The 26,819-nt window shown below is 45.1% G+C and overlaps 1 protein-coding gene across 1 annotated transcript in view; it reads right to left on the bottom strand.

Annotated features, from left to right (window-relative positions):
• Positions 1-26,819, bottom strand: part of LOC139263748 (cadherin-18-like) — a 330,093-nt gene that overhangs the window by 215,077 nt on the left and 88,197 nt on the right. Inside the window, exon 3 of the mRNA XM_070879786.1 lies at positions 3,055-3,174. Within this exon, the coding sequence (XP_070735887.1) occupies positions 3,055-3,174 (120 nt within the window). The remainder of the gene's footprint in view (positions 1-3,054; positions 3,175-26,819) is intronic.

The raw sequence follows: 26,819 nt of genomic DNA, 5'->3' as shown, positions 1-26,819 counted from the left end.
TAGAAAAGGGAGCTAACCCAGATAAAATGAAACAAAGGGGGTGATTTTGCGGCCCCTACGGGGGCGTATGAGATGTGCACGCGCCCGTAGGGACCTCGCAGGTTCTGGGTTTAGATATGCACTGCGCATGCGCTGAAACCCGGATATTGTGATCTGTCAAGTATCCTCTTGACAGATCGTATGAATCTGAAAGAAAAGGGCCTCCGCGGGTGGAGAGTTGGGCTATTCGCCCAAATCTGGCCCCGCGAATGCCATCAAAATTCTTACGCCTGGTAAAAGCAAGTGTAAGAGTTTAAAAAAATAGAAAAATAAAATGTTAGCACTCATTTATACATTAAAAACCTGGTCCAATGAGGTAAGTTTATTTTTAGACCCGTTAAAAACATATTTAAAAAGTTTCAAAAAAATTAAATTGTTTCTAAAATGTTTACTTAAATGGCATTTTAATTCATTTTAAATATGTACTTAAAAAAAATAATTTCATGTGCAGATGGCATTTTTTAGGTGATTCCCAGTCATACTTATGGGAGTTCTGTACAAACGGAAACCCTTAAGTATGAATGGGAAATCCCTTCTTTTATTGGTTGGGCCAGCATATGTGATCCCAGGGGCGCTTGTGAACCCCCTGTGCCCCGCGATAGGTGGGCCTCTACCCGTGGCTACCCAGAGTTCCCCAGGACCGCGACTCTCCGCACCTCCCGGACCACCAGGTAAATTTGTAGATTTTTTGCAGATCAGAGGCATCCGCCTGCGGGAAGCCTCCGACTACAAATTGCGGATCAAAGAACAGCAAATAAGCCCGTGCATCAACAATGGGAAATACTCAAACAGCAGACGATTAGGGAGCAGGATAGATATACCCCAACAAGAAGTAACAAACAATTAGTAGAATGCTATGTGGAAATAACAGCATTGTGTATAGAAACATAGAAAATAGGTGCAGGAGTAGGCCATTCGGCCCTTCGAGCCTGCACCATCATTCAATATGATCATGGCTGATCATGCAACTTTAGTATCCCATTCCTGCTTTCTCTCCATATGCCTTGATCCCTTTAGCCGTAAGGATCACATCTAACTCCCTTTTGAATATATCTAACAAACTGGCCTCAACAACTTTCTGTGGTAGAGAATTCCACAGGCTCACCACTCTCTGGGTGAAGAAGTTTCTCCTCATCTCGGTCCTAAATGGCTTACCCCTTATCCTTAGACTGTGACCCCTGGTTCTGGACTTCCCCAACATCGGGAACATTCTTCCTGCTTCTAACCTGTCCAGTCCCGTCAGAATTTTATATGTTTCTATGAGATCCCCTCTCATTCTTCTGAAGTCTAGTGAATATAAGCCTAGTCGATCCAATCTTTCAATTGATAAGGTTTCACATTGGATGCTTTTGATTAAATTAAGACACATGGGGGTGATCTTGAATTTGGAAAGATAGTGTGAAAGGGCAATAGCGGATCAACAACAACAGCTTGTATTTATATAGCACCTTTTAAGTAGTGAAACGTCCCAAGGCTCATCAGAGGAGTATTATGAGATAAAAATTTGACAGATGGCCATTATGAATCTCATTGAAATTTCAAAAGAAAATCTGGAGAGGTGTATAACGGGCGACTGATTGGATATTGCCCAATTTACACTATCCCCCAAAGTCAAAATTACCCCCATGGAGGGCAATTTTCGTGACTCTGTTTATACTTATAAGCAGGATGGTAGTGAGTGCAAAATACCATAGACCAGGAACATGTCGACTGCCCATTGAGATCCCGCCTGTTCCGATTACCGGGTGGATCTCGGTGCTCCTGACACAAACCGACGGGGGCCCCATGAATATCTGCCAGTCAGGGTCAAATGACATAGTTACACCCCCGCCCGGTTACTGCCAGGTCCTGGTCTCAGCAACCAAAGGTTCTAAAAGTTGTGAGGTGGCCATTTAGAGCGAGCATTAAAGGAATCCTCAGCTGCAGTTTGGGATGCAGGTTTGGAAGACTTTTTTTATGCCAGTCACTTGTGGGTTTTGGGGCTTAGACTTTTAATGTCCTTTTGTGGCTCAGTAGCAGCACTCTCGCCTCTGAGTCAGAAGGCCGTGGATCTAAATCCCACTCCAGATCTTGAGCATAAAATTTAGCTAGCACTCTAGTGCATTCTATGGGAGTGCTGCACCGACGGAGGTGTTGTCTATCAGATGAGACAATAAACTAAGGCCCGATCATGTCTCTCAGGTGGACATAAAAGATCCATTGGGATTATTTTGAAAAGGAGCAGAGGAGTTCTCCCTGGTGTTCTGGCCAATATTTATCCCTCAACCAACATCACGAAAGCAGATTATCTGACCCTGATCACATTGATGTTTATGAGATCTCGCTGTGCACAAATTGGCTGTCGCGTTTCCTACATTACAACAGTGACTACACTTCAAATAAATGCTCCATTGGTTGTCAAGTGCTTTGGGACATCCTGACGTAATGAAAGGTGCTATAGAAATGCAAGTCTTTCTCTCTCTGGAGGATGCCACTGCACCTTGGAAGCGTAGATCAGCCCGGGGTGGAGCAGCTGCCACTGATGTGCCATTGCAGGAACCGGTGAACCATCATCCTTTGCAGATGAGTCCAACCCTGAAATTACGTTTTAAAACGCCGCCCGCTTGTGCTGGCTCATAGCAGATTGTGCGTTCGGTGTGTGTGCTGTATAGGCCCAGGGGCAGAACGGGCCAGCCCACACTGCGATATGTCTGCGCACTGGGTCCGTGCAGCAGAGCAGATCTCCAGTCATCCTGGTTAACCCTCGCCACTGGACCAAAGGCCTAGCTCTTTCAAGCCCGTGTGGTGGCTGATGTGCAATGGTCACCACACGTTAAAAAAATCCACTCACAGGCATCTTCCACCCTCTCAATTGGAGTTCAGGACTGGAATATCGGGTCCTTCATTGAAATATCTGCAAACTCATCCCTTTTGACGTGGAAGCAAGTCATCTCATTCGAGAGACCGCCTATGATGATGATGATGATGTATAGATTCCAAAACACTGCCAGAAAAAAATATAAGACAAAAGGATACCTGTTTTGGGATCCACAGAAAAGTATGGCTGTCCCTGCAGGATACTGTACACCACCCTGGCACTGTTTCCATACGTAGGGTCATCAGCGTCCGTAGCTGTTATCTGAAGCACAGAAGTACCTGCAAAAAGACAGAGACAAGGACTCAATGAAGACGGCTCATAAAATGACTCGCTGTGGTTTGGACACTTGTACATATTATGCAATGCAAATGACATTACAACATGTTTCACTCTGATACTCTTGCTCTGATTCCAAGGAAAATAACTACATGAGGCTTCTTTCCTTTGTAGGTTTAATATTTACCAATATTTAATATTTATCAGTTGGTCCACTGAGTCAACGTATCTATGGCCTGCAAACCAATAGGATGAAAACCCTCTTTCTAATGGGCTCACTGGTCACAAAATGATTGGACAGTGTCAAAGCATCTCTTTAGGAGTAAACAGCATGATACTGTCCATAATTAGCAATAACCGGTAACCGCACTCAAGAGGCCAGAAAGAAACTTTGTTTGAATTTTTTTTTAATTCTTGCCGACAAGATTTATGTTCTTAATACATATAATTTCCCATTTACTTTCACATCAGTTCTCACAAATCATTGGGTCTGAACGCGATCAGCAGCATCATGGTCAATATTAAAGCGACATGTTTGCTCGTACCGATTCAGTTAAAGAAGGAGAGGGCTGGAATTCCGGCATTCCAGGGATTATAAAGTTGTCATTCGCTGGGGAGGTGGAAGCAGAATTTAGAGCTGGACCTGGTTACACTGAGAACCCATCCCTTTTTGCCCTGTCAAACATTCCTATCGATTTGGTCGTGCGTATTATGGTGCTTTGCAAGTGTATTTCTTCCATTTATACCCTTTTTCTTTCATTTCCTCTCAAATCCCACTCCAGGGACTTGAGCACACAAAACTACACTGACACTCCAGTGCAGTGCTGAGGGAGCGCCGCACTGTCGGAGGTGCCGTCCTTTGGATGAGACGTTAAACCGAGGCCCCGTCTGCCCTCTCAGGTGGACGTAAAAAATTCCATGGCACTATTTTGAAGAAGAGTAGGGGAGTTATCCCCAGTGTCCTGGCCAATATTTATCCCTCAATCAACATAACAAAAGCAGATTATCTGGTCATTATCACAGTGTTGTTTGTGGGAGCTTGCTGTGCGCAAATTGTCGGCCACGTTTCCCACATTACAACAGTGACGACACTCCAAAAGTTCTTCATTGACTGTAAAGCGCTTTGAGTCGTCCAGTGGTCATGAAAGGAGCTATATAAATGCAAGTCTTTCTTTCTTTTTTTTTTAGATTCACAAGGGCCACCTGAGCATCCCGAGCATCGAAGATCGCTGAGGACCCAGGAGGAGAGGATTCAATCATTAATAGGCACTGGTCATCAAAGCAATCTCAGAACGACGGATTGCTTTCATGGAACTGGCCTCCAGAGAATGCAGCACCATCTTTGAATTTCTTCATACTTTTAGGGCAGCGATGCCGAGTGACTTCAAAAAATCGGAAGAGATGTATCACGGGCTCATTGTGCACTATCACCCAAAGTCACAATTACCAACATTGTGTTTTATGCTTCAATACTACTGCTTCAGAGATTAGGTCCCTTTTTAACGCTAGGTGGGAGTCGGCCAAACCAACCCCAGGCTAGCACGAATTCCTGGCGGTTTTAACGGGGCATTCCGATCAGGTGGAGCCTAGGACAGGAGAGGACTAAACTTGCCTCATCATGCCCGGACGCAGCTTCCTGCTCCTTCTGGCCCTACGAGGAATGTCAAAAAAAGGGTGGTTTGACGGGCAAGCTATAACCAAATCCCCACTCAGGCCCCTGGCTAAACTAGCAGCCGATCTGCATATTTCATCTCCTCAGTTGAAAATCGTAGTCTGCAGGAAGGGAGTGGGACATGGGTAAGAGAATCCAAGGGGCAATTTTAAATGCCTTCTAGCTGGTTTGCACCAGCTGGGTAAGATTCAAACCAGCCCCTTTGTGTCGAACTCTTCCTAATATGATGTAAATTCAGCTCCAGTGCAATCATGAATTAGGGAAACCACGGACCACCCACTGTCTCGATTCATCATCCTCCTGATACATGACGAGGATATTTTACATAACATCTATCCCTCAATCAACAGAACAAAAACAGATCGTCTGGTCATTGCTGTTCATGGGAGCTTGCTGTTGGCTGCCAGGTTTCCCACATTACAACAGTGACTACACTCCAAAAGTGTTTCATTGACTGCAAAGCACTTTGAGATGTCTGGTGGTCGTGTAAGGCACTATATAAATGTAAGTCTTTCCTTTAACATGTCTGTTACCGAGACTACCTCCAACTTGCAACCATGAAACATAAAACATGACAAGAGGCGACTCAGATGTGCTAAAACGACATCTCATCACGGATTACATGCCGATATTTTAGAAGTGTGTAAAATTATAGAAGGATTGGTCAGGGTAGATAGAAGCAGACAGCTTCTAGTGGTTGAAGGGTCACAGATACAAGATTAAACAGAAGCGATTTAGAACAGAGAGTTTGGAGAAATCTCTTTACACGGAGTTGTAAGGCTGCGGAATTCACTTCCAATATTAGCGGTTAAGGCAGAATCTGTGTCACCTTTCAAGATTATCTGAGACAGATGGATGAAGAAAAAAGCTTTGAAGAGATATATAGGAACAGGCGGGGTAAATGTGATTAGAATGATTTGCTTGCGTGGAGAGCAAGACAGATTTGTCAGATCAAATGGCCTGCTTCTGTGTATTGGTGGCTATGCTTTCTGTTACCAAGACCCTGAGCTCTGGAATTCCCTGTCTAAACCACTCCGCCTCTCCATCCTCCTTCAAAATGCTCCATAAAACCAATCTCTTTGACCAAGTTTGCTGCCCTAATTTCTCCTTATGTGGCTCGGTGTCAAATTTTTTGTCTCATGATATTTCTGAAGTGCCTTGGTACATTTCACTACATTAAAAAGGTGCTATATAATACAAGTTGTTGTTGTTGTATTTCTACATGGATATAGCTGACAGTTATGACAAAGGCATTCCCCTTAACTTTGAACATCGACTTGGAGAACTCCCAGTACAGTACCCAACTATCTCAAAGCAGAAGTGAGAGCTGCCATCTATATTTGAAGTTTTAAACTATCCACACGTTGATAATATTTCCCAGTAAAATTAAACCACAAGTACTTTTGTTAAAAGAAACACATTATTCCAGTTATTAATTTCCACTAGTTTGTATTATGAATAGAATGATCATTGGGCGACTGAGGTTGGTACTTTTGCTTCACAGTAAAGCAGTTTCCAATTCACAGAATGGCAAATGCAGGTTCCCGTCAGTCTCTGAAACACAGCAGTGAACAATCCCAGAGGGAGGCTGTTTTAATAACAACTTGTATTTAATTAGGAAAGCCCTTCTTTGCTGCAGCAACAGCTCTGCATCAGATTCTGCAAACTGTAGTCTATCCTGAACAAAGCTTCAGCACAGGTTTAAGAGGATTACACAGGACATACAGCACAGAAATAGGCCATTCGGTCTAACCGGTCCATGCTCCACTCGAGCCTCCTCCCGTCTTTCCTCATCTAAATCTATCAACATAACCCTCTATTCCCTTCCCCCTCAAGTGCTTATCTAGCCTCCCCTTAAATGCACCTAGACTATTCGCTTCAACCACTCCCTGTGGCAGCGAGTTCCACATTATCACCACTCTCTGGGTAAAGAGGTTTCTTCTGAACTCCCTATTGGATTTTTTGGTGACTCTCTCATATTGATGGCCTCTAGTTTTGCTCTTCCCCACAAGTGGAAACATTCTCTCTGTATCTAGTCTATCAAAGCCTTACATAATTTTAAAGACCACAATTAAGTCACCCCTCAGCCTTCTCTTTATAAGCAAAAAGAGACCCAGCCTATGCATCCTTTCCAGATAGGTATACCCTCGCATTTCTGGTATCATCCTTGTAAATATTCCCTGCCTCCTCTCTCCAAGCCACAGCTTGAGGTCATTACAACCTATATTCCTTTTCTAAAGCAACACGTGACCTCACCTTTAAATGTGTTGTACGCCCCTTCAAAATGTTGCACCTGTGCAGGAAAACCATTTTCAACCAATTGCAGGAGTGCCCTCTGATGGGCTCCAATCAGGCTGGGAATTGACTGTGCATTTACGATGAGATTAACATAGAAACATAGAAACATAGAAAATAGATGCAGGAGTAGGCCATTCAGCCCTTCGAACCAGCACCACCATTCAATAAGATCATGGCTGATCATTCCCTTAGTACCCTTTTCCTGTTTTCTCTCCATACCCCTTGATCCCCTTTGCCATAAGGGCCATATCTAACTCCCTCTTGAACATATCCAATGAACTGGCATTAACAGCTCTCTGCAGCAGGGAATTCCACAGGTTAACAACTCTCTGGATAAAGAAGTTTCTCCTCATCTCAATCCTAAATGGCCTACCACTTATCCTAAGACTGTGTCCCCTGGTTCTGAACTTCCCCAACATCGGGAACAATCTACCCGCATCTAACTGTGCCGTCCCGTCAGAATCTTGTATGTTTCGATGAGATCCCCTCTCATCCTTCTAAACTACAATGTATAAAGGCACAGTTGATCCAGTCTCTCCTCATTCCGGGGAATCAGTCTGGTGAACCTTCGCTGCACTCCCTGAATAGCAAGAACGTCCTTCCTCAGATTAGGAGACCAAAACTGAACACAATATTCCAAGTGAGGCCTCATCAAGGCCCTGTACAACTGCAGTAAGATCTCCCTGCTCCTATACTCAAATCCCCTAGCTATGAAGGCCAACATACCATTTGCCTTCTTTACCGCCTGCTGTACCTGTACGCCAACTTTCAATGACTGATGAACCATGACACCCAGGTCTCATTGCACCTCCCCTTTTCCTAATCTGCCACCATACAGATAATATTCTGTCTTTGCGTTTTTGCCCCCAAAGTGGATAACCTCACATTTATCCACATTATACTGCATCTGCCATGCATTTTCCCACTCACCTAAGTCATCCTGCAGCCTGTTTGCGTCCCCCTCACAGCTCACACCGCCACCCAGTTTAGTGTCATCTGCAAACTTGGAGATATTACACTCAATTCCTTCATCCAAATCATTGATGTATATTGTAATGAGCTGGGATTCCAGCACTGAGCCCTGCGACATTCCACTCGTCACTGCCTGCCATTCTGAAATGGACCTGTTTATCCCGACTCTCTGCTTCCTGTCTGCCAACCAATTCTCAATCCACGTCAGTATATTACCCCCAATACCACGTGCTTTGATTTTGCACACCAATCTCTTGTGTGGAACCTTGTCAAAAGCATTTTGAAAGTCCAAATACACCACATCCACTGGTTCTCCCTTGTCTACTCTACTAGTTACATACACAAAAAATTCCAGAAGACTTGTCAAGCATGATTTCCCTTTCATAAATCCATGCTGATTGGACCAATCCTGTCACTGCTTTCCAAATGCGCTGCTATTTCATCCTTAATAATTGATTCCAACATTTCCCTCACCACTGATGTCAGGCTAACTGGTCTATAATTACCCGCTTTCTCTCTCCCTCCCTTTTTAAAAAGTGGTGTTTTGTTAGCTACCCTCCAGTCCATAGGAACTGATCCCGAGTCGATAGACTGTTGGAAAATGATCACCAATGCATCCACTATTTCTGGGGCCACTTCCTTAAGTACTCTGGGATGCAGACTATCAGGCCCCGGGGATTTATCGGCTTTCGATACCATCAATTTCCCTAACATAATTTCCCGCCTAATAAGGATATCCTTCAGTTCCTCCTTCTCACTAGACCCTCGGTCCCCTCGTACTTCCGGAAGGTTATTTGTGTCTTGGGGGCTCTATGTAATGACCGAATGCAGACAACTACAACAACAACTTGTATTTATATAGCACCTTTAACATAGTGAAACGTCCCAAGGCGCTTCACAGGAGCAGTATGAGATTAAAAATTTGACACCGAGCCGCATAAGTAGAGATTAGCACAGGTGATCAAAAGCTTGGTCATAGAGGTAGGTTTTAAGGCATGTCTTGAAGGAGGAAAGAGAGGTAGAGAGGGGGGCCAGTTTAGGCAGGGAGTACCATAATTGTGGGCCTAGGCAACAGAAGGCACGGCCACCAATGGTTGCACGATTATAATCAGGGATGCTCAAGAAGGTATACTGATTATGCTTAATATGGCGTTGTAGTATATCTCCAGTGTCAGGTTTAAAAAAAGTTCACCCACCCAGGATCGCAAAGGTTTACTAGCTGGGAGCTGAGTTTCACACACTCCTGGTAAAGCATTCTCTCTGGTTGTTGGAATGGGTGATAAATTGAGTGCTGTATGCAGTGCGATTTGCACCGTGCAGCTACCAATTGTACAGTGACACCTGGGAGCTCCTGGCCAACGACTGCCCTGAGTGGAGGAAGTACATCCGGGAGGACGCTGAGCACCTCGAGTCTCATCGCCGAGAGCATGCAGAAATCAAGAGCAGGCAACGGAAGGAGCGTGCGGCAAACCTGTCCCACCTACCCCTTCCCTCAATGACTATCTGTCCCAGCTGCGACAGAGACTACGGTTCTTGTATTGGACTGTACAGCCACCTCAGAACTCATGTTAAGAGTAGAAGCATGTCTTCCTCGATTCCGAGCGACTGCCTATGATGATAACTGCAGCATAAAATAGCTCACTGGCACACTTTGTGGTCACTCCTGGAATTAAACAGGAATGCAAAGTTAACCTCATGTGTCAGCTGTGGCTCAGTGGGTAACACCCTTGCCTCTGAGTTAGAAGGTTGTGGGTTCAAGTCCCACTCCAGAGATTTGAGCACAAAAATCTAGGCTGATACTCGCTGTGCTGTCTTTCAGATGAGACGTTGACCCAAAGCCCTGTCTGCTCTTTCAAGATGACTTAAAAGATCCCATGGTACTGTTTCGAAGAAGAACAGGGGAGTTATCCCTGGTATCCTGGCCAATATTTATCCCTCAAGCAACATAACAAAAAGCAGATTATCTGGTCATTATCACATTGCTGCTTGCTGTGCGCAAATTGGTTGCTGTGTTTTCCACATTACAACAGTGACGACACTCCAAAAAGTACTTCATTGGCTGTAAAGCGCTTTGAGATGTCCGGTGGTTGTGAAAGGCGCTATATAAATGCAAGTCTTTCATTCTTTTGCAGAGATTGGTAAATTTTGGGGAACTGAGGGAATCAAGGGATCTGGGAATAGGAAGAGAAAGTGGTGGTCATGTAAAAGGTCAGCCATGATCTGATTGAATGGTGGAACAGGCGCGAAGTGCTATGTGTCCTACCTCTGCTCCTAATTCTTCCGTTCTTATACTTAACAGTCTCACTGCAGCTCATCTGGTTAAATCTGAGTTCTGATAAGCAACATGTGCACAAGGAGTACCCATTCCGGAGTGAAATTCCTCCTGTTGAGAATTTGGCCAAAAATATTTGCGGAGCCCAAAATTAGCAGCATTTTGCTCAGATATTCAACAGGCTAACTTTCATTCCTCTCCAGTTAAAGGCCTTCTTTCTCAAAGGTCTAAGACTTAGGTCAGACTTAGAAGGTTTAAAGGCGTGAATTTGTCTTCCTGCATTTTCATAAGTGCATTAAGGACAGTAATGGAAAATGTGATTTGTTGGAAAGCTGGCAGGATAAATTTGACGCAGAATACACAGAGGCACATATTCTGATTCAAAGCAGATGAATCTTGAAGAGTGACAAACGTATACATGCTCTTTTATTTATTTTTCAAAACAAATCTTTCTCCCACTTGTGATTTCAACACAGCAGAGGTGTTCCTTTCGTGCATCCTGACTAAAATTTGCAGCAACTCAGATATCGTGTACTTTAACACCTAGCGAAGAATTTTAACCCAAAACAACGGGTAGGTTTGGGTCGGGTGGGAGGTTAAAGAGTTAAAAGTCTGAATTCCGACGCCAAATCTGCCTCAAACCCGTCCACTTTTAGTTGTAATGGAGGCGGGATGGGGAGTGGGAGGCGAATATTATAATGAGGCCACATGTCTCATGGTGATCCACCATTTTAAATTTAGTGTCAGCAGTGGCTCAATGGGCAGCACTCTCGTCTTTGAGTCAGAAGGTTGTGGATTCAAGTCCAACTCCAAAGGTTTGAGCACATAAATCTAGGCTGACACTCCAGTGCAGGGCTGAGGGAGTGCTGCACTGTTGGAGGTGCCAGTATTTTGCTTTTGTAGTCGGAGTCTGGAGATGCCCTTTTAAGACACCTACAGTATGCTTAAAACTCTAGTGCTTTCAGAAGCGAACACAGGTATTATATTGTCAAAGAAACTGGCAGACTAATGATACTGACCAATATTAACATAATTATTAGCTATATTAGCTATGAAATCATAAGAAAGCGCTGGAATGAGAAGAGGCTGTCCAATCTCATCAAGCCTCGTTTTCCCACAGACCTATTACAAAGTTGTAATAAGAACATAAGAACATAAGAAATAGGAGCAGGAGTAGGCCATTTGACCCTTCGAGCCTGCTCCGCCATTCTATAAGATCATGGCTGATCTTCTACCTCAGCTCCACTTTCCTGCACTGTCCCTTTATCCTTTCATTCCCTTAATTTTCATAGAAACATAGAAACATAGAAAATAGGTGCAGGAGTAGGCCATTCGGCCCTTCGAGCCTGCACTGTCATTCAATAAGTTCATGGCTGAACATGCAACTTCAGTACCCCATTCCTGCTTTCTTGCCATACCCCTTGATCCCCCTAGTAGTAAGAACTACATCTAACTCCTTTTTGAATATGTTGAGTGAATTGGCCTCAACAACTTTCTGTGGTAGAGAATTCCACAGGTTCACAATTCTCTGGGTGAAGAAGTTTCTCCTCATCTCGGTCCTAAATGACTTACCCCTTATCCTTAGACTGTGACCCGTGGTTCTGGACTTCCCCAACATTGGGAACATTCTTCCTGCATCTAAACCCGTCAGAATTTTAAACATTTCTATGAGATCCCCTCTCATTCTTCTGAACTCCAGTGAATACAAGCCCAGTTGATCCAGTCTTTCTTGATATGTCAGTCCCGCCATCCCGGGAATTAGTCTGATGAACCTTCGCTGCACTCCCTCAATAGCAAGAATGTCCTTCCTCAAGTTAGGAGACTAAAACTGTACACAATACTCCAGGTGTGGCCTCACCAAGGCCCCGTACAACTGTAGTAACACCTCCCTGCCCCTGTACTCAAATCCCCTCGCTATGAAGGTCAACATGCCATTTGCTTTCTTAACCGCCTGCTGTACCTGCATGCCAACCTTCAATGACTGATGTACCATGACACCCAGGTCTCGTTGCACCTCCCCTTTTCCTAATCTGTCACCATTCAGATAATAGTCTGTCTCTCTATTTTTACCACCAAAGTGGATAACCTCACATTTATCCACATTATACTTCATTTGCCATGCATTTGCCCACTCACCTAACCTATCCAAGTCACTCTGCAGCCTCATAGCATCCTCCTCGCAGCTCACACTGCCACCCAACTTAGTGTCATCCGCAAATTTGGAGATACTACATTTAATCATTAATGTCCCTCGTCTAAATCTATCGATCTCTGTCTTGAATATAAATGACTGAGCCTCCACAACCCTCTAGGGTAGAGAATTCCCAAAATTCACCACCCTCTGAGTAAAGAAGTTTCTCCTCATCTCAGTCCTAAATGGCCGATCCTTTATTCTGAGACTGTGACCCCTGGTTCTAGACTCCCCAGCCAGAGGAAACATCCTCCCTGCATCTACCCTGTCAAGTCCTGTAAGAAATGTTTATGTTTTAAAGAGATCACCTCTCATTCTTCTAAAGTCTATAGCATATCGGCCTCGTCTACTCAATCTCTCCTCATAGGACATCTCAGGAATCAGTCTGGTGAACCTCCATTGCACTCCCTCTATGGCAAGTATATCCTTCCTTAGGTAAGGAGACCAAAACTGTACACAATACTGTAACCAAAGTGCACAGCACTTTTCTCAAATCAACAGCGCTAGCTTTTCAGGACATTCAGGGGGAGGGAGGGGAGCAGTAACTAGAAACCATTTTGGTAGTACGTCAATATCTTCCACAGAAACTGGCCCAAAAATATTCATTTTATTGATCAAAATGGAACATACGCCAAAAACATGTATCATTTTTTGTGACACACGTTTATTTAATACTATTCCAGTGAAGTCACAGCTTCTTGTTTTCTTCAATTTCTCATGTTTTTAATGTATTTTTTCTTTGATTTCTGTATTCTATTTTCTCCCCCTTTCCTCTTTCTCAATACCACAGGTTCTGTAATATATTTCCTTCTTTCTTTGGGTACCCGATTCTCTGTCTAAGAACATAAGAATTAGGAGCAGGAGTAGGCCATACAGCCCCTCGAGCCCGCTCTGCCATTCAATAAGATCATGACTGATCTGATCCTGGCCTCGATTTCACTTTGCTGCCTGTTCCTCATAACCCTCGACTCCTATATATTTCAAGAATCTGTTTTCACTGAAGTTTCTGTAGTATGTTCTCTCTCCTTCGCCCTTGTTCTATCTGCCTTCTCTTCACAGTGTTTGTAATATTTTATGTCTCTCTTCCCCCCACCCTGACCCTGCCACTTTCTGTAGTTTCTGTGTTATTTTCTCCCTCATTTTCAGGGTGTATTTTTTTAATGTTTATCTCTCGCCAGTTTATGTAACATTTTCTCTCCTTAATAATTCTATCTGACTCCCTCTGACGGGAGTTTCCATATTTACTACCTCTTTCTCTGCTGCTAATTTCAAAAGCTGTCTCTCTACAGGTTTTGCTGTATTATCTTTCTGACTATCTGTTTCTCTTTGAAGTTTTGGAGCTATTTTCTCGTTCCCCTTTCTCCTTCCATCTCTCTCTCTGCCTGCCTATTTTTCAGCCCTTTTATTCCAGTCTGTCTTTCTGATTAGTCTTTTATTCCCCAATCCCTGCCATCCTGTCTGGTCATTTGATGACCCTCCCTCCTTGCAGTCCCACCCACTGGCTCTCTCTAATGAACGACTCTTCTCAGAAAGATTGCTGTGAACAAATTTATTTGTACCGACAGTGGAATCTAACAAGACAATCGTTATATATGTAAACTTGTATTTACTCTGTACGGCCACCAGAGGGCTCATCCCCTGGAGTCCCAAGGGATCCCATAATCGCGTGGGAGCACAGGTATTTAAGGAGGCTTCACAGGTTGGGGAGGCACTCTGGAGACCTGCAATAAAAGACTACGGTTTACTTTGAGCTCACGGTGTTCAGTCTGACTCTTTCGCCATACACAACAACTGGCGACGAGATACAGATAGCGAACCCAAAGCTGCAGAGAACAGTGGGCATCCTGGAGAAATTCTCGGAGGGAGATCATTGGGAATCTTTTGTGGAGCGACTCGACCAATACTTTGTGGCCAACGAGCTAGATGGGGAAGAGAGCGCTGCCAAACGAAGGGCGATCCTCCTCACCGTCTGTGGGGCACCAATGTATGGCCTCATGAAGAATCTGCTCACTCCAGCGAAACCCATGGAGAAATCGTACGACGATTTGTGCACACTGATCCGAGAGCATTTGAACCCGAAGGAAAGCATTCTGATGACAAGGTACCGGTTCTACACCTACAAAATGTCTGAAGGCCAGGAAGTGGCGAGTTATGTCACCGAGCTAAGACGCCTTGCAAGACATTGCGAATTTGAAGGACATTTGGAGCATATGCTCAGAGACTTTTTCGTACTTGACATTGGCTAGGAAACCATACTTCGCAAACTTTTGACTGTAGAGACCCCAACCTTGAGTAAGGCCATAGCAATAGCCCAGGCGTTCATTGCCACCAGTGACAATATGAAGCAAATCTCTCAGCACACAAGTGCTGCTCCAAGTAAGGCAAACAAAGTGATGTTGTTTTCAAATCGTAATGTACAGGGCAGGTCACACATACCTACAGCTACACATCCGCAGATGTCTCAGAGTCCACCATCAAGGGTGATGAATGCTAGGCCATTATCACCTTGTTGGCACTGCGGGGGTGATCATCGTTTCCATTCATGCCGATTCAAAGAGTACGTTTGCAAGGGCTGTGGAACAATGGGACACCTCCAATGAGTGTGCAGGTGAGCTGAAAAGCCTGTTAAACCTGCAAACCACCATGTTGCAGAGGAGGACAGTTCCACGGAGGATCACGATGAACTAGAGCCTCAGATCGAGGAGGCAGAGGTACATGGGGTGCACACATTCACCACGAATTGTCCCCCGATAATGCTGGATGTTGAATTAAATGGACTCCCAGTGTCAATGGAGCTGGACATGGCGCGAGCTAGTCCACCATGGACAAAAAGACTTTTGAAAGGTTGTGGTGCAACAAGGCCACAAGGCCAGCCTTAATTCCACTTCGCATGAAACTAAGAACTTACATGAAAGAACTGATTCCTGTAATCGGCAGTGCTACCGCGAAGGTCTCCAACGATGCAAAAGCTACCACTCTGGGTGTTACCGGGCGAGGGTCCCATGCTGCTCGGTAGGAGCTGGCTGGGAAAGATAAGCTGGAACTGGGACGACGTCTGAGAGCTATCGACACTTCGTGTGCCCAAGTCTTAAACAAATTTCCATCGCTGTTCAACCCAGGCATTGGGAAATTCCAAGGAGCAAAATTGCAGATCCATCTAATTCCGGGGGTGCGACCCATCCATCACAAAGAGCGAGCAGTACCGTAGATGATGAGAGAAAGGGTAGAGATCGAGCTAGACCGGCTGCAAAGAGAGGGCATCATTTCCCCGATTGAGTTCAACGAGTGGGCCAGTCCTATCATCCCAGTCCTCAAGGAAGATGGCACCATCAGAATCTGTGGCGATAACAAAGTAACTATCAATCGTTTCTCCCTGCAGGATCAATACCCACTACCAAAAGCCGATGGCCTCTTTGCAATGCTAGCGGGAGGAAAGACGTTCACGAAGCTGGATCTGACGTCAGCCTACATGACGCAGGAACTGGACGAATCATCGAAGGCCCTCACCTGCATCAACACGCGCAAAGGTCTTTTTGTTTCTAACAGCTGCCGGTTTGGAATCCGATCGGCGGCGGCGATATTCCAGAGAAACATGGAAAGCTTACAGAAGTCGGTCCCGCACACCATGGTCTTCCAGGATGACATCGGAACACAGGCGAGCATCTGCAGAACCTGCAGGAGGTTCTTAGTCAACTCAATGGCGTGGGGCTCAGGTTAAAATGCTCGAAATGCGTTTTCCTGGCACCTGAAGTGTAGCTCCTGGGAAGGAGGATTGCGGCGGACGGCATCAGGCCCACCAACATGAAGACGGAGGCAATCGAGAACGCACCGAGGCCACAGAACGTGATGGAACTGCGGTCATTTCTAGGACTCCTGAACTACTTTGGGAACTTCTTACCGGGTCTCAGCACACTGCTAGAACCACTGCATGTCTTACTACGAAAAGGGAGCGAATCGGTTTGGGACAAAAGCCAAGAAAATGCCTTTGTAAAAGCGAGAAAATTGTTATGCTCAAACAAATTGCTTGTGTTGTATGATCCATGTAAGCGCTTGGTGCTAGCATGTGATGCGTCGTCATATGGCATCAGGTGTGTATTGCAGCAAGCTAATGATTTTGGGAAACTGCAACCGGTTGCTTATGCATTCAGGAGTCTGTATAAGGCTGAGAGAGCCTTCAGCATGATTGAGAAAGAACTGTTAGCGTGTGTCTATGGGGTAAAGAAAGTGGATCAATACATGTTGGAGCTAAAATTTGAATTGGAAACTGACCATAAGCCATTTATATCTTTGTTTTCCGAGAGTATAGGGATAAATATCAAGGCATCGGCCCGCATCCAAAGAAGGGTGCTCACGTTGTCCGCATACAACTACACCACCGCAACAGGCCAGGCACAGAAAACTGTGCCGATGTTAACAGTAGGCTGCCATTGCCCACCATGGGGGAGGAAATGGTGCAGCCCGCAGATCTAGCCATGATTATGGAAGCATTTGAGAGGAGCAATCACCCGTCACTGCCCGGCAGATCAAAACCTGGACAAGCCAGGACACCTTATTATCTCTCGTTAAAAAGCCGTATGCTTCACGGGAGCTGGTCCAGTGTCCCAGTGGAAATGCAGGAAGCGATAAAGCCGTTCCAGCGGCGCAAAGATGAAATGTCTATACAGGCAGACTGCCTTCTGTGGGGCAATAGAGTAGTGATCCCCAAGAAAGGCAGAGACACCTTCATCAATGACCTCCACAGTACCCACCCAGGCATCATAATGATGAAAGCGATAGCCAGATCTCATGTGTGGTGGCCCGGTATCGATGCGGACTTCGAGTCTTTCGTTCACAGATGTAATACATGCTCGCAGTTAAGCAATGTACCCAGGGAGGCGCCGCTAAGTTTATGGTCTTGGCCCTCCAAACCGTGGTCGAGGGTACACGTTGACGATGAAGGCCCGTTCTTGGGTAAAATGTTCCTTGTGGTTGTAGACACGTATTCCAAATGGATTGAATGTGAGATAATGTCAGCTAGCATGTCCGCTGCCACCAATGAAAGCCTGCGGGCCATGTTTGCCACACATGGCCTATCCGATATCCTGGTGAGCGACTACGGGCTATGTTTTACCAGTGCTGAGTTCAAAGAATTCATGACCTGTAACGGGATCAAACATGTCACAACTGCCTCGTTTAAATCAGCGTCCAATGGTCAGGCAGAGAGAGCAGTGCAAACCATCAAGCAAGGTTTCAAGAGTGTAACTGAAGGCTCACTGCAGACTCACCTATCCCGAGTCCTGCTTAGCTACCGCACGAGACCCCACTCATTCACTGGGATCCCACCTGCTGAACTGCTCATGAAAAGAGCTCTTAAGATATGGCGCTCGTTAGTTCACCCTGATCTACATGAACAGGTAAAGAGCAGGCAGCTTCAACAAAGTGCATACCATGATAGCGCAAATCTGTCCCGCGAGATTGATCAATGATCCTGTATTTGTTTTAAATTATGGACAAGGTCCCAGTGTCTTCCCGGCACTGTCGTGGCCAAAGAGGGGAGCAGGGTGTTTCGGGTCAAACTTTCAAATGGACTCATTCACCGCAAACACTGGGACCATACCAAATCAAACTCAGATTCATGGACTATCCTGAGCAATCCACCTTGGACCCCCAACATACACACCAGTGGCAACCGGCACCACAGTTGACCACAAAGCAGAACCTATCATCCACAGAAGCCCAGCAGGGCCCAACACACCAGGCAGCCCAGCAAGGCCAGCTGCACAGCAGCCCAGCGAGGGCCCAACAAATGATTCAACAACACCAGCTTTCACATCGAGACAATCAACCAGGGCAGAAAGGGTCCCAGATCGACTCACATTGTAAATAGTTACACTATTGACTTTGGGGGGGGAATGTTGTTATATATGTGAACTTATATTTGCTCTGTACAGCCACCAGAGGGCTCATCCCCTGTAAACATAGAAACATCGAAGCATAGACAATAGGTGCAGGAGTAGGCCATTCGGCCCTTCGAGCCTGCACCACCATTCAATAAGATCATGGCTGATCATTCCCTCAGTACCCCTTTCCTGCTTTCTCTCCACACCCCTTGATCCCTTTCGCCGTAAGGGCCATATCCAACTCCCTCTTGAATATATCCAATGAACTGGCATCAACAACTCTCTGCAGTAGGAAATTCCAGAGGTAAACAACTCTCTGAGTGAAGAAGTTTCTCCTCATCTCAGTCCTAAATAGCTTACCCCTTATCCTAACACTGTGTCCCCTAGTTCTGGACTTCTCCTACATTGGGAACATTCTTCACACATTTAACCTGTCCAGTCCCATCAGATTCCTATATGTTTCTATGAAATCCCCTCTCATCCTTCTAAACTCCAGTGTATGAAGGCCCAGTTGATCCAGTCCCTCCTCATATGTCAGTCCAGCCACCCCGGGAATCAGTTGGGTGAACCTTCATTGCACTCCCTCAATAGCAAGAACGTCCTTCCTCAGATTCGGAGACCAAAACTGAACACAATATTCCACGTGAGGCCTCACCAAGGCTCTGTACAACTGCAGTAAGACCTCCTGCTCCTATACTCAAATCCCCTAGCTATGAAGGCCAACATACCATTTGCCTTCTTCACCGCCTGCTGTACCTGCATGCCAACTTTCAATGACTGATGAACCATGACCCAGGTCTCGTTGCAGCTCCACTTTTCCTAATCTGCCGCCATTCAGATAATATTCTGCCTTCGTGTTTTTGCCCCCAAAGTGGATAACCTCACATTTATCCACATTATACTGTATCTGCCATGCATTTGCTCACTCACCTAACCTGTCCAACTCACCCTGCAGCCTCTTAGCATCCTCCTCACAGCTCACACTGCCACCCAGTTTAGTGTCATCTGCAAACTTGAGATATTACACTAAATTCCTTCATCTAAATTATTAATGTATATTGTAAAGAGCTTGGTTCCCAGCACTGAGCCCTGCGGCACCCCACTAGTCACTGCCTGCTATTCTGAAAAGGACCCGTTTATCCCAACTTTCAGTTTCGTTTCTGCCAACCAGTTCTCTATCCACGTCAGTACATTACCCCCATTACCACGTGCTTTGATTTTGAACACCAATCTCTTGTGTGGGACCTTGTCAAAAGCCTTTTGAAAGTCCAAATATACCAGATCCATTGGTTCTCCCTTGTCCACTCTACCAGTTACATCCTCAAAAAATTCCAGAAGATTTGTCAAGCATGATTTCCCTTTCATAAATCCATGCTGACTTGGACCGATCCTGTCACTGCTTTCCAAATGCACTGCTATTTAATCTTTAATAATTGATTCCAACATTATCCCCATTGCTGATGTCAGGCTAACCGGTCTATAATTCACCATTTTCTCTCTCCCTCCTTTTTTTAAAAGTGGTGTTACATTAGCTACCCTCCAGTCCGTAGGAACTGATCCAGAGTCGACAGACTGTTGGAAAATGATCACCAATGCATCTACTATATCTCGGGCCACTTCCTTAAGTACTCTGGGATACAGACTATCAGGCCCCGGGGATTTATCGGCCTTCAATCCCATCAATTCCCAACACGATTTCCCGCCTAATAAGGATATCCTTCAGTTCCTCCTTCTCACGAGACCCTTGGTCCCCGAGTAGCTCCGGAAGGTTATTTGTGTCTTCCTTCGTGATAACAGAACCAAAGTATTGGTTCTGGTCTGCTATTTCTTTGTTCCCCATTATAAATTCACCTGAATCAGACTGCAAGGGACCTACATTTGTCTTCACTAATCTTTTTCTCTTCACATATCTATAGAAGCTTTTGCAGTCAGTTTTTATGTTTCCGACAAACTTCCTCTCATACTCTATTTTACACCCTCCTAATTAAACCCTTTGTCCTCCTCTGCTGAAGTCTAAATTTCTCCCAGTCCTCAGGTTTGCTGCTTTTTCTGGTCAATTTATATGCATCTTCCTTGGATTTAACACTATCCTTAATTTCCTTTATTAGCCACGGTTGAGCCACCTTCCCAGATTTATTTTTACTCCAGTCAGGGATGTACAATCATTGACGTTCATCCATGTGATCTTTAAATGTTTGCCATTGCCTATGCACCGTCAACCCATTAAGTATCATTTGCCAGTATATTCTAGCCAATTCACGCCTCATACCATCGAAGTTATCCCTCCTTAAATTCAGGACCCTAGTCTCTGAATTAACACTGTCACTCTCCATCTTAATAAAGAATTCGACCATATTATAGTCATTCTTTCCCAAGGGGCCTCACACAACAAGATTGCAAATTAGTCCTTTCTCATTACACATCATCCAGTCTACGATGGTCAGCCCTCTTGTTGGTTCCTCGACATATTGGTCCAGAAAACCATCCCTAATACACTCCTGGAAATCCTCCTCCACCGTATTGCTACCAGTTTGGTTAGCTCAATCTATATGTAGATTAAAGTCACCCATGATAACTGTAGTCCCAAGGGATCCCATAATCCCGTGGGAGCACAAGTATTTAAATAGGCTTCACAGGTTGGAGACCTACAATAAATGACTAAGGTCACACTTTACTTTGAGCTCACAGTGTTCAGTCTGACTATTTCTCCATACACAACAACAACAATCTCACTCAACTCACACTGCTGGCATAAATTGCCAGCCCACCCAGTCAAATCGCTTCTCAGAATCAGACGAGTCAGAACCTCTTAGAACTCTGTGGATGAGGGAACAACATAAGGCTGGAATGTTACTGGCACTGCGAAGGCAGGATCGGAAGTGGGTCAGCTGTCAAAATTGAAATGATTGACAGTGGGTCAGGAGACCGTTGTCAACCTGTCTTGACACTAGTCTCCCAAGTGTCGGGGCTGTCAGCGCTGAACAGTCCCGACACCAAATGGTGGGAGAGGCAATTTAGTTTATAAAGAGGTTGTTAAAAGGCAATTAAACACCATTTTGCGCTGTATTTAACCATTTTTCCAGAATTTTCACGAGTTTCATGGTGCTCGGGGATTTCGTCAGGTGTTCCATCAGTATCCATTCTTCTGAATAGTTGACAGCTGCAAATATGGTAGAAAAGCTATCATTTCACAGCTGTTGACTTTCCAATCTCAGAGGCTGAAGTCTTCAGGATTTGGAATACACTTTTGAGCGTTGTGCAGGTTGGAAGTTTTTGAAGTAAACTCTCTATCCTTCGAACAACCTATCTCACCATTGACAGATCGCTTCTGTCACCTGAACCTCACACGCCAACTATTCCATCAGCATCGGTGCCCTTGAAAAAATCTCACCTTGGTCCTCAGAATCCCACCACGATCAGCCCCAACACCAGCAGCACCAGGCACACCAACAGCACCAAAACAACACCAACCTTCTCCGCAATCACCTGATGCTGCACAGGACACAGGGCATCAGCACCCGACCATATTGCTGCTCGGGAGGCCAGGGATAGCCTCACCATGGCCACATTAACTTTACTTGATGCTGTGCACCCTGGCTGGCAGATGATGCGCTAGGTTGGCACCATCCCATACCAGCACCAAAAAGCATCCCGACAATGCCCAAGCCATTCCTTTCACACTCATCACCATTGCGGGGTGCTATCGTTTTGTCTCACCATTCATTGCAACTCACTAAGCCACTTCCAAAAGGTGCACACAAATCTGTCCAAGAATGCAAAGTGTTGAAAATATAGGTTTCAATGTTTAATAGCACATTAACAGAAACTTTACCTGGACATTGGATAAAACATCCAAGTGCCTACCCTTGTATGTTGTTAGTTTGTTATGATTGGACAAGGATGAAGGTGAGTGTGAGGGGTGGCTAGTGAGATGGGGATGTAATAATGTAGATAAAGAGGGATGGGTGGAGGTGCATGGTAAGTTGGTGTGAGTAAGGATGTGCAGGCATCGGGTCAGGAAGGCAGAGTGATGTGGATGTGATGAGTGGCACAGCAGGATGAGGTTTGAGTGGGGCTTTGCAGTAACGTTTCGTGATCTACTGAGATCATTGAAAGATGTGTGCCACTGCAGCCAGGTCCTCCTGACAACATCCATGCTTGTGCCCTCCAGTGCTATGTACAACCAGGCTGCGTTGGTGTCCTGGGGCAGTTCATTCTGCCCTTGGGAAGGGAAGGGAATCTCCCTGCGTGCTGTGACTCCCTCCATAACCATCTGGAGGGAGTCATGGGAGAACCTGGGTGCAGCCCTTTACCTCTGTGCAGTGCTTCTCAGTGTTTGTAGCACCTCAATGCTGCAGAACACTGACAGCACAACTGTCAAAATCAATGTGGCCACGGTCCCTTTAAGGAAATCGGTTGATGACACATCAGCCAAATGACATCACCAGACCCGCTTCCTTTTAATTGGCCCGGAACCTTGTTGAGCCTGCTTAACCAGCCTTATCACCGTAAAATCATTTCCACAGAGCAGGCTGCAGCCGGCAGCAGGCTGAGAATGTATTACGAATGTCGCCCGCCTCACTCCCGCGCCCGTCGCAAACCCACGCCCGCCTCACTCCCGCCCAAGTAGGCAAAATCGCTGCCTCATTGTTAGCTGTGGCTCAGTGGGTAGCACTCTCACCTCTGAGTTGGAAGGTTGTGGGTTCAAGTCTCACTCTCGAGACTTGAGCACATAAATCTAGGCTGACACTCCAGTGCAGTGCTGAGGGAGTGTTGCATTGTCCAAGGTGCCGTCTTTCAGATAAGACATTAAAACGAGGTTCCGTCTGACCTCTCGGATGGGCTCAAAATATCCCATGGCACTATTTTGAAGAAGAGCAGGGAGTTATCCCTGGTGTCCTGGCCAATATTTATCCTTCAATCAACATTACTAAATGAAAACAGATTAACTGGTCATTATCACATTGCTATTTGTGGGAGCTTGCTGTGCGCAAATTGGCTGCTGGGTTTCCTACATTAATACAGTGACTACACTCCACAAAGTACTTCATTAGATGTAAATTGCTTAGGACGTCTGGTGGTCATGAAAGTTGCTATATAAAGGCAAGTATTCTGTTTGACCTGAGTATTTCAAGCATTTTCTGTTTTTATACATGACATGTTAGCAACCAGCCTAGTGCATTTGACAGTCTGTGGTAGTGCTGTTTATTGAAGTGGTGCTGCCCTTTCAGTATATTAAGGTTTTCATTGATTTGGATAAGCTTATGGCGCCTCTCGTCCTTCAACTCCAAATGCTTATCCTTTTTAGTATATGTCCTTTCTTTTCCCTACAGACCACTTGTATTTCTGAAGCAAATTTGACATAGTGAAACATCCCAAGGCACTTCACAGGAGCGTTATCATAAAAATTGTTACAGCGAGCCACATAGGGAGATAATAGGGCAGAAACTTGGTCAGAGAGGTAGGTTTTAAGGTGCGTCTTAAAGGAAGAGAGAGAGGCAGAGAGGTTTAAGCAGGTAATTCCAGAGCTTAGGACCCAGACAGCTGAAACCGCAGCCATCAATGCTGGAGCGATTAAAATCAGGGATGCTCAAGAGGCCAGCACAGATATTTCTGGGGGTTTGTGGGGCTGGAGCAGATTACAGAGATACAGACACCACGAATTATATTGCCATGCACGACTGTTTACAATCTCTCATTGACCAGAGGGTGAGATATCCAGCATAATATTATGGGTACAAACATAATAGGGCTGAATTTCCGATCAGAGGCTTCATTCAGACGGACGCCTCCGACTCGAAATATTTCTCCGAATGTACCTGGTGGTCCCGAAGGCGCCTTCGCTTCCGGTCGGAGGCCGAGAATCGATCGTAGCGTACGGGAAGAGGAATTCATCGCACGCATGAAAAAGCTGGAGTCACATGGGCCTGGGCCACCAATCACGGTGCAGTATTCTCATTGATAATAACGGGGACTCCGTTTCTCTGAGTTCCCATTACTATCGATGAGAATTACCCCCTAAAACACAGAAACACAACATAACAAATAAAAAAACTCCTCACATATTTAAAATGAATTGAAATGAAAGTTGATTAACTGCTTTAGAAAAAAAATATAGTTTTCTTTTAATGTGTTTTAATAGGGTTTGAAATAAACTTACCTTAATGGACAGGGTTTTACTCTAAAAATGTGTATCTAAATTTGATTTTTATATGTTTTAAAACTCTTACGCTGGTAAAAGTAGGCTATGCGCCTGTTTTTACCAGCTGTAAAAGTTTCAAGGACATTGGCTGGGCAAGAGTTGGGCAAACAACCCAATCTCTCCCGCACGGATCCTTGGCAGATCGGAAAACCCCATTCTTGGCACACGCGCATCTCGCTGCGAAAACCGGCTTTTATGAGGCCGGAATTTTACCCCCAGTGTTATTGATTTTGGGGGGAAGGTCAGGAAGACGTTAGTCACCACTTGCAAGGCCAAGATGCCCAGCGCCTACAATCACAATCAGAAAGCTAGGCTGCAGTTAAAACTCCTGTGATTGTGGACATCAAGTTTTTGCTGTCAGTGGTAATTATATTTTTATGGGTTTATCCACACCAAATGTCCTAACAGACTAAATTTCCACTAAGTGCACAGTCCTTTTGGCAGCATACAAAGCACAGAAAGCAGAAGTATAGAATTTATTGTGTTAATGTCAATAATCGTATTAACGTTGCTTCCTATAATGGCAAAGAAAGTGAGCAAAGAGCATGTGGATCTGGGGACCTTATTCAACTGGATGCATATTTTAATCAATGCAAATTATTTGGGCATCAATGCTCCCTGAAACAGAATAGAACGAGGCCTGGACTGTGAACTTTAATACATTTATGTCACTTTATAGGAATAAAAATAGGATTTCTGCCGGGGTTGGAATGGGAAATGAATATGGGATGCAATCCAGTAATGGCGGCATTCCACATCAATTAGGAAAGTAAAAAAAAATCCCAATTGAAGAGAGCGGTGGGAGTAAGATACCCGAGTCGTGTGTGCGTATATAGGTAAGGTTAGGATTTGGTTTAATCTCGTATGATTAAAGTTAGTGCTTATCAATGGCTTGTGGATTCTTACTGTAGCGAGATATAATGGCCCGCAAATTGCAGCCTCTCCGGGTGTGTACAATATGCGCACACACTAAGAGGCCCCGCAGATGCCGGTTCTCGGCGCGCGATCTATCAAAAAGTCTTTTGACAGTTCCAACGCCTCCCCGGGAGGAAGACACCAGCGGGCGGAGATTTGGGCTATTTACCCAACTCCTGCCCAGCCAATGTCCTTCAAACTCTTACGCCTGGTAAAAGCAGGCGTCTAGCCTACTTTTACCAGCATAAGTGTTTATAAACATAGAAAAATTAAATTGTATTACTTCTTTGTATATTATATTAGAAACCATGTCTATGAAGGTAAGTTTAATTTTAACACTATTAAAACATTTTTTTAATTCAAAAACATTTTTTTTTCTCGAAAACATTTAACTTAATGCAATTTCTATCAATTTTAAGAAAGTGAAGTGTTTTTTTAAAAATTTACGTTTGTGTTTTATTTGGTGGATTGTGAGGGTATTCTCATTGATAGTAAAGGGAGCATGGAGCTCAGAGCTGCCATGAATGAAAATAGCACATTGTGATTGGTGGTCCAGGCCCATGTGATCCTCGGATACGCATACACTCCTGGAAGACATGGGTCCGTGCGCTGGATTGCGCAACTCGGCCTCGGAGCAAAATTCTACGTTCCTCGGGGACCACTAGGTATTTTCGTAAAACATCTTTCGGTTGGAGGCGTCCGCCCGCAGGAAGCCTCCGACTGCAATTTTAGGGCCAATCAAATGGTTAAAGCTGTTCATCCCAGACTGTTTCATGGTTTGATGTGTCAGGGTACAATTTAGCTGACTGTGCGCTTTAGCTTCTGCTGAGGTGCGTGATGTAGATTGGAGGATGTGGGATTTAAGCCTGTTGACTTAATTTTGTGGCCACATTGTGAAACGGGATAGACAAGACAGTCTGGAGATAGGAAGTGGACAATGGCGGTCAGGATGGTAAACAAGTTGGCATTTGGGGGGAAAGATTTGGGAGTCTAGCGCCACCACCCGTTACTACTAGATTCGGGTGAAAAAACGGCGCCCGCCGCAGCCCGCCGAGAGCCCGTCCGCTCTCGGCGGGTCCCGCTGTAGGTGGGCAGCACTGCCATTGCCTCTGCTCGCCGAAAGTATTGTAATGTGTGCAACGCTGAGTTGCCGTCCGCTCATCCATATTGGATATCGCCGCTCCTATTGCCACCCTGACCAACGCATGCCCGTGCGTGAGCCGATAAAACCTTTTCAGCAGCGTTT

This window comes from Pristiophorus japonicus, chromosome 5 (assembly GCF_044704955.1).
Source record: "Pristiophorus japonicus isolate sPriJap1 chromosome 5, sPriJap1.hap1, whole genome shotgun sequence".
In the NCBI taxonomy this organism is placed as follows: domain Eukaryota; kingdom Metazoa; phylum Chordata; class Chondrichthyes; family Pristiophoridae; genus Pristiophorus; species Pristiophorus japonicus.
This window is presented reverse-complemented; position numbering and strand designations above follow the sequence as displayed.